This window comes from Hippopotamus amphibius, chromosome X (genome assembly GCF_030028045.1).
Source record: "Hippopotamus amphibius kiboko isolate mHipAmp2 chromosome X, mHipAmp2.hap2, whole genome shotgun sequence".
NCBI classification, from domain to species: domain Eukaryota; kingdom Metazoa; phylum Chordata; class Mammalia; order Artiodactyla; family Hippopotamidae; genus Hippopotamus; species Hippopotamus amphibius.
Window position 1 is genome coordinate 14,071,514 of NC_080203.1, and position 9,141 is coordinate 14,080,654.

The following is a 9,141-nucleotide window of genomic DNA, read 5'->3' on the forward strand; positions in this document are numbered from 1 at the left end:
CACCTGGAGCCTAAGTCCATCTAGGACGGTATTATCCAATACAGGAGCCACTAGCCACATGTGCCTATTTGAGCATGTGAAATGTGTGGAGGCTGAATTGAGGTATACCGTAAATATAAAACACACACCGGATTTCAAAGACTTAATATAAGATTTTTAGAATAATATAAAAGATCTCATTAGTAATTTTTATATTGATTATATGTTGAAAGTTTCATTTTGGATATTTCGGCTTAAATAAAATATATTGTTAAAGTTAATTCACCTTTCTCTTTTTTAATGTGGCTGTTAGAAAACTGAGAATTACATATGTAATTACATTACCTTTCCATTGGAAAGCACTAAAACTGGACCTCCCCCCACCCCGAAAAGAATCTATCCTTAAAACAACCTAAATGCTAACAACTAGCATTTCCACCATCTCCTCTTGAAGCCAACAGGACCCCAAAAAGCAAAGGACTATGACACAAAGCACAATACAAGACTATACTATCATCACCAAAATATTTGAGTCTGTATCCAAACTAGGAGTAGGAGTTCAAGATAAATGCCTTCCAAGCAGAGAAGAGAATTATAACATTTTTCAAGAGTTACAAGTAAATAAGAAAAGGCATTCTTGAAGTTCTTGAACAATGACACCTCAGTATTTACCAAATTGTGCTGACAGGATGCCACAACAAACTGAAAAGGTAAAATAAAATCCAAATGCTTTGCATGAGGTAGCACAGTGCTTGCATCCGAACCATTGTTTGTTGAATTGAATTTGGAAGAGGTTGTCTAATTGGATTTGATCTCTTTTTAAACTGAAGTCAACGAACCAGGGTATGTCCATACACAACCCTAAAGCTCTCCACTGAGTCTATTAACACGTATTCAGGGTGGATCCTGTGCTCTCTTGGCCCTTTATATAGCAACTACCGGAACCTTGCTAGAGCACTAGCTGCTTCAGGGCAGAATGAGGTATAAACTTAATCTTCATTGTAATAAATACCTTCTTATCCGCATGTTTCACCTAAAGCAGGAGAGCTCCTGTGGCATGGACCCTGGGGACAGCATCATAACAGAGCCGCCAACTCCTGCACACACCTGTGGTAGTTACATTTTATCATCCACAAAGATTTGGGCTCTATGTGTAATGCACAGATAGCATCTGAAATTGGGGTATTAAAAACAGACTTTAAGAAACAGGAAGAACTCATTAACTAGATGGGGGAATCCTTTCACAATGTACATGTACATCAAATCATCATGTACATCTCGACTATCTTACAATTGTTATTTGTCAATTATACCTCAATAAAAATGAGAGAAATGGCAAGAACAGATTTTCAAGCAAAGGGAATGTAAATACTAACAGAGTAGTCCTGTCATTTGCACATAATTCCACTTAAAACATGAGAAGCCAAAAAGCGGTATCAACAGGTCTATTCAGTTAATTCAGTGAAATATAAAGAGGAAAACATTCAGCCCAGGCATTTGGCATTGTGAAAACAGACCATACGCAGTTGATTGACCAATCTATTTTCAACAGGTTGTGTGCACATCCTGTAGGCACAGACTTAGTCTGTGACTACTGCCTTAAAAGAGGCAAAAATTCGATCAGATATAGTAAAGTGGAAATGGTCAGTGATCCAGCAGCCCCTGTTCCAACTTTACCCATATTAGGACGCTCTTACACTGGGTTGTTTTGAGTGAGACCCAAATCTATTTACGTATTTTCCGAGTCTTCTTCATCACCCCTTGTGTACCACTGAGCAGTTTTTGAGGAGACAAGCCACTATTACAATGTTGTCAAGGCCCTTCTCGTTTTCTAGTTCAAATCCTTGTTCATGCTGTTTGCTAAGTACTTGTTCCCTGTGACAGCTTTCAGCCAAACAGAACACACTGAATGCTGCATTCCAAATCACTCTGTCCTGCTGGGCTCCAAGTGAAACAAGCTCTTCAAACTCCATCATGTGAACTTTTCACAAGGAACAATCTCCCTCAGACAATTCCATTCAGAGATACTATCCGTGAAACTGGGACTCTGGGAAGGGGTGACATCACAGGCTTCCCCCTCTGGCCAGGGTCATGACCACCAAAGTTGTATTTAAGAGGCTCCCACGTGGTTTGGCACATGATTTTCTTAACAACCTAACATTTCTCCCAACTTTCCCATAAGCTTCCAATTTAAATCTTCACACTTAAAAACACAAAATTGGGTACTGGTGTCAAGAAAGCCTAGGATTTCAAGACTTAAAGAATGAGAAACTTGCAACCAGGGTTTCTATTAGGGGCAGAACAGGGAATGTAAGACACACTATATAATAAGTGCCATATGTGGGGGTTTGGGGCAGTGCATTAGGAATCATAGAAATGCAAAGGATTATATCCAACCAAGAGGCTGGAAAAACAAAACAAAACAAAAAGGAAGAAAGGGAGAAAAAAAGACAAGAAAAAGGTGAGAAAATGTTAATTTAAATGTCCAAAGCCCATGTTTGGAGATGAGAGCTTTGACAAAGGTAGGAGGCTTATTGCACTGAGGTGGTTAGCCAGCCTGTCAGCAGTTAGGCAGGAGGGCAAGCACACCAGGCCATATTCTGCAGAATCTGGGGTTGTTTTTAGAAAGACCTGCCTGGCAGCTCCTGAGGAAGGCTTTGGACTCTCTGCAAAGATCTTGGAGATGAGGAGAGCAGCTCATGGATCCAGGATGGTTTGTATTCCAGTTCTCGTCAGACTTGGGCCATGTGGACTCAGTGGCCTTCCAGGTCCCCCTTTAGACCAATGAGTCTATGAACTCTTCTCTCTGTTTAACATCCTCCTGATCAACTCATTATTTTTGAGAAAGGAAAGTGCCCAAATAAGGAGGCATTTGACTGTAATATACGCCTTAAGCATTCAAAAAAAAATTTTTTTTAACTTCTTGACCTCCTAAGGAAGATGGAACCAAAAGAGAGGTAAACTGCTCTGTGCATACACATTCCCATCTTACAAGTGGCCATGGTTTGGAATTGTTTCAACACGGCAGTCCCGATTTCAAGGGTTCACAGTGCTCAGCTGGTCAGACACTAGATAACTGAAATAAGAATATCGCAGAAAGAAGGTTATCACTACTGCTGCCTATTGAATTAAATCACAGATCAGAAAGTACCAGAGCTTGTGGAGACTTAAAGATCATCTAATACCACTAACTCCTTTATTTCATATATCAAGCAAATAAAGGGCTGACTTGTTCAAGGTCAATTATTGGGAAACTCAAGGCTTAAGCCAGAATCCTGTGTGCTTGCCACTGAAGCCTGAGACAGTACAATCATAACTACAAATGTGAAAGATCATTGCTAACTTTTTATATACTACACTTCTTTGGGAAAGCACATTCAATGCCTGATAGAATAAAACCACTCCTCCAAAGTTTTGTTTTGAGCTTTTCTTCCCACAATACAATTTTATGACAATAATTCTTTCATTTAAAAATAAAGGTATATGGTATAATGTTGAATATGCCTTTTCAGCCTACACGCAAAGTGATGGAGATTCTTAAACACCTCCTAGGAAAGCGACCCTCTTGGGATGAAACTTGGTGGTTTACAATCTAGTGCGGCAAAGACACAAACTGACAAACACAATGATAAATCCAAAGTGGGGCTTTTGGGGAGGACCATTTAATCCCAACTTGGAAGGGCAAGGAAGCTATCCAAAAAAAAAAGAAAGGTAAAGCCTGAGGTGAGCTTTGAAGGCTGAGTTGCTGTCAAGTAGATGTCAAAAAGGAGTTTAGGGCAGGGCCTCAGAGGCCAAGGAAGCAATAAGGTAAAAGCGCCCAGAGGCCAGAGATGATAAAAAGTTAGGCAACTTTAAGTGGGCCAGTTTGGCTGGTGGCTACAGTGGAGTAATGGTGGCAAGGGGTGACTTTATGTTCCCTGAGTGTACAACTCCAACAGCTTCCCCCAAACAAACACAACAGGGTAAAGAGAGTATGCTTGCCAGGCCAGAGAGGCTTCACAACAGTACAAGTTTCCTAGCTCCACTTGATCATCAACATAGTAATTAAAAGGCCATACACAATATAACTCAGGGAGGTCCAGTGAAGTGAGCAAGGGACTGGAACCTGGCAGGGGGTAGCAGTCCTACCAATAAGTCACCGTGGCCCTCCCTGGTAGGTCAGTTGGCCCAGTTGTAAACTGAATAGTTAACCCTGCCCTAGATGATCTTTAAGGTCCCTCTTGGCTCTAAATTTGGGAAGGATCCCACTAAGCATATGCTACTGGAAGAGGTCGGTAAACCTCCTCAAAGCCCCAGGATGATTAACAACCAATCCCCACCTCCCCACCCCTGACCTCTACTCCATCATCATTTCACAAAAGGCAGAGTTATCTAAGTGCAATGTGTCCTCTCAGTTCGTAATTTTGATTAGGAAGCGATGGTCTAAAAGATAAGTTACTCAGCTAGAGGTGAGGAAATCAGAGCCTTCTCTTAGCCTCCTATGAAAGGACCAAAATGAGTAATGTCACTTAAAAACGTTTTTCCTCAGTCTTCTCAACTGTGCTCCTAGAAGAAAAATGTATGAAATATGCAAAGTCATGATAAAAATAATATGTACAAATGGAGAGATTCACTTTAAGCCTGCACAGAAAGTTCACCAGAAACGATTAATTTAAAATGAGCCTCTTGAATCAATCATGAATCTCACAATGGGGTCACTGGAGTTTCAGACTTCACTGTGCACCATGATAACCAAGGCCTCCACCTGATAGAGGAGGTCACTTCCGGGACCCTCCCATTGAGATTGTAATTCACCTGGAGGGCGCTTCTGAAGCTGAGAGCTTCATAAGCAACTCAGGGGATTCTCAAAGGAGGTGGTCATGGGACTGACCACACTGCAAAATGCTGAATCTAATAGTTAGGAAAATGCACACAGGGGCGAGTCATCTAGAAATTAAAGCATGGGCTTCAGGTGCCTTTCCTGGGCAGTAGGTAAACAGAGAAAGGGAGGAGAATAGCTATAACTAGCTCTGGATGAGGGCTTACTCATCCACTCACTACATGAATATTTACTGTGTGTCCATGGACCAGGCACTGTTAGGCTCTGGGGATTACAGGAGGAAACAAGGCAAATGAGGTCCCTGCCCTCATACTGACATGCTCTCTTACAACTCTCTATACCTACCTGTTAAAATTGCTGCCGTGGCTCAGTCAGTCTTGCAGCCCAAATGCTCCAGTGATTCCCTGGAGGAGGGCTCTCAAACACAGGAAGCAGAAAAATAATAAAAAGCATGGCTATTTTGTTTCTTTAAGACTGGCCCTCCAAGAAATTCTGCAGCTGGAACTGAAGGCTTTCTCAGCCTAGAAGCAGTGCAGAACACACACTGAAGGTGCTTCCTACCTGGTATGGTTTGACGTATTGGAGGGTGCAAGTGAGCAAAGGCTTCCCAGAGAAAGCCCTCCAAGTTAAACACCTCCACAATCCTGGTTAACCAAATGGCAACGTCCCCAGTAAAGAACATCCAACAGGGATACCCTCATTATTCCCTGCTCCAGTGTCTCAGTGCTGGACAACCAGGCATCCTGCCATACCTGTTTTCCTAAAGCACAGATTGGGTGGTGTCACCCCCTTGCCGCAGGATAGACTCTAAAGTACTGAGCCAGGTATTTGAAACCCTCTGTACTTTTGCCCCTACCTCCTCTGCCTCCCCCTACCCAGCACCTGTGATCTCCTGAATCCAGTTTACTGTTTTCCTCCTTCCCAAACTTTGTTAGATACCCTTCCCCTGCTAGTATCCCCTGTGCCCTCCCTTCCTATCTATTTTTCTGGGCGCCAGTTCAAATGCCACCTCCTCCAGAAGCTGTGACCCTCTTGGCAAGGAAGGCTCTGTCCTCTGAATTCCTCTGCACAGCCCTTCGGTGCTTTGCATACAATTAGAAGTGCTTTCTGGACTATGTTAATTTATCTTCCAAGCCAGGATGTGCTCTGTGAGGATAAGGATTGTTTTTATGTTTTTTTTTGTTTTTTTTTAACATCCCTTCTCAGGGCCTAGAACGGTGCCTCAGTATGTACTTGTGGAGTGCCTCAAGAGCAAGTTTTTATTCTATTAGGGAAATCACTTTATTTTACTGTATTATTTTAACACACTAGTCAATTACAAATCTATTCCAAAGGCCATACTAACAAAACAGGAACAACTCTTTGGTATGAACCTAAAAACAAGGTATTACTCATCTATCTATAGTACTGCTATTTTATCCACAAGTTTGGGGAGAGCCTGGGGAGATTTGGACATTTTAACTTTCCCCCACCCTTTCCATAACCTCACTTCCACCTCCTCCACCCCCACCCCACCCAGTCTACCCCTTTCATCACCTCTACTCCACCTCATCCCTATTCAGAAGCACTTTTGCCTTTTAGGTGTCCCTAGGACTTTCACTTCCAAATCCTTTCCATCCTTACCCCGCTTCTCATATTCTTTCAGGCCAGAGGAGGTAGATCTTTCACTACTCCAGTTGCAAGGTGCATGCCTCAGGCAATTTCTGGAACTACAAGGCCGCCCTAACATCCAGAGTGATGATCCTGAGTACTCATGAGCTAAACACACATAATTAATACAAGATCTGGGATACTTAGGCAAGTTTCAACTATATAACAGTAGTTTCAAGCTCAAACCCAGAGATTCTACTTTCTGATTTCTAAACTGATCTACTTTTCTGCTTTTTCTAAAATGTTGTGGATTTTAATGTTTTACTGATTTTTATTTATAGAGAAGGGAGAACATTAATGCTTTAGGTGCCAAGCATTGTGCTAGATACTTGAAATATGGACTTCATCTTATCCTCACAATGACCCTAGGAGACACACAGTTCATTTTACAGTTGGAAAACTGAGGTCAATAGACATTAAGTGATTTGCCAAAAATCATGCAGTGAATCTGTGGGGCTAGATTCTACTGTTGATCCTTTTAATACAAACCTCATGCTCTTTTAATTATACCATGCCATACCCTTAAATAAAACCCAGAAATTCATTCTACTTCAGCTTCCACTTCAAAACAGAGATCACCAAAAAGATTTAACTTCAGAAAAAGGAACTTTTTATATCCCTAAGAAAAAGGAACACCACCAGGAATACCATCTTTGATCTCAGGCTCTCAACTGTTGGCTTAATTTTCCTAAAGAGCATTAAATTGACTCGATAGCAAGGATTACCTGCCCAACCACCATAGTACTTTACCCCATCACATAATCACCAAAATGACTGTTTTAAAAATGCAAACTCACAGCCTAATATGTACACCTTGCACCAATTTCTTTCTAGAAATCAGGTGCATGGTACAGTGGAGCAAAAATGGAAGACTCCAGATTTCACAAAGATGTCAAGTTTTTCATTTTGATAAAATGTAATTGAACTGGCAAGAAAAAAAAAACCATTAAAGCAAACAACCAACCAAACAATAAAGGATAAAAGTATCCTATAACCAAGCAAACACCTTAGTCCTTCCCCTTTAAGACTTTTAAATAAGGCCACATTTATTCATTCAACAAACATTTATTGAGCACCAGCAATTGTGCTAGATGCTGAAGAATATTACTGTGAACAAGATAAACCAGGCTCCCGCTTGACCGGATACTTCTGCATTAAATGGTCTTGCTAACTACTACATGATACTTGCTCTCTGCTAGTATTATATTTTTGGGAAAGTCAGAGTCATACGAGACCTTTGCTGGAATACTTTTAAAGTTTCTTTGTGACAAACTGATACAAATCTTTGTTTAACTTAGAGAAGGAAGAAATCGGCTCGAGGACCCTTTTGACGAGCAAGTTGATGGTCGAGCAATATGGCGCCTGAACGACCCGTGAGACAGTTTCAACCAGTTTAGACCATTCGGTTACGCTTGTGGCTTGGGGAGTCTGTGTTGCCATCACTGCACTGGGCCGAGGTGCGCTTGCGGGTCCCCCCACTGTCCAGGCGGAGGGCCAGTTCTTCGGAGTCGATGGGGTTCGATGCATCCTCGAGGAAGCTACTTCTTCGGCGGCCGCCGCTGGCCACACCGCTGGCTTGAGGCGGGGAGCCGGGCGCGCCAGATCGCACGCTGATGCTGGCCATGGCGCCACTGAGGCCGTGCAAGGCGATGGCCTCGTGGAACGGCTGCAGGTCGACGTCCACCGAAGGGCCGGATTCGGTGGTCGCGGAGTGGCTGGGGGCCCCGGCGGGTGGCTTCGGGGGCGCCCTCGGGGTGCGCGGCGGCGGAGGCGCGGGGGGCACTTTACCACACAGAAAGCTAATCAAATCTTCACGGAGGATGGTGCTCCGGCCCTTTTTCACCCATTCCAGCACATCTTTGAGGCGACGCTGGTGGCCAACCTGGATGCCCAGGTCAAAACTTCGTTGGTGGGCATGCCCGCTCTCCTTGTAGAGGCTGGTTACGGCCATGGCCGCATTCTGGAAGGGGTCCCACATGGAGAGTCCTGGCTGTTGGCACCCCGTATCCTTGTAGAGCTGGGCCACGGCGGTGGCTGAGATCTGGAAGAGGTGCCACAGCTTCTGCTGCTCGCTCTTGAGCCCCGCCGCCTCAGGGGCCGCCTCCTCCTGCAGATCGGGGGGCAGCTCCTCTTCCTGCTCGGCCTCGGCCAGGCATTGGCGCTCCCACTTAGAGAACCAGGGCTCCGCGACCTCGGCCTCGCCCTCCTTCGGCTGCTCCTCCATCCTCCTTCTTCTGGCCGCTCCTCTCCTCTATCGCCGCCTTCTCAGCCTACTCTTGCTCCTCTACCTCCACCTCACCTCCTGCTCCGTGCTCCCCTCCTCCTTCTGCGGCGGCCGCCGCCACCGCCGCCGCCGCCGCCGCCACCACCGCCGCCGCCGCCGCCTCCTCCTCGTGCGCCGGCGGGCGGGAGCGCGGGCGGCGGGGCCCTGAGGCCAACTCTTCCGGCGTGCGCCGCCCGCGGCCCTGGTGCACGCCCCGCCCCGCCCCGCCCCGCCCGGCCCCTCCCCGCCCGGCCCGGCCCGGCCCGGCCCCGGCCCGGCTCGGTCCCCGGCTCCGGAGCGGAGATAACTCCGCAGCCGCCGGCGCCGCCTCGCTGCCCCCTTCCGGCCCCGCGGTCCGCTCCTACGGCCCCCCCATGGCGCCGCGGCCTCCCCGCAGCCGCCGCCGCCGCCTCGGTCGCCGCCGCTGCCG

The 9,141-nt window shown here is 45.7% G+C and overlaps 1 protein-coding gene across 1 annotated transcript; it reads right to left on the minus strand.

Annotated features, from left to right (window-relative positions):
• Positions 1 to 7,659: 7,659 nt before the first annotated feature.
• On the minus strand, positions 7,660 to 8,747 carry HAPSTR2 (HUWE1 associated protein modifying stress responses 2). Its single transcript, XM_057719193.1, has one exon. It carries the CDS (start codon positions 8,670 to 8,672, stop codon positions 7,842 to 7,844), a length of 831 nt encoding a protein of 276 aa, XP_057575176.1. The 5' UTR covers positions 8,673 to 8,747; the 3' UTR covers positions 7,660 to 7,841.
• Positions 8,748 to 9,141: the final 394 nt, after the last annotated feature.

Bases quoted from the DNA above. Each gene is read 5' to 3' on its own strand.
- HAPSTR2 (XM_057719193.1), bottom strand. From the start codon at position 8,672: ATGGAGGAGCAGCCGAAGGAGGGCGAGGCCGAGGTCGCGGAGCCCTGG.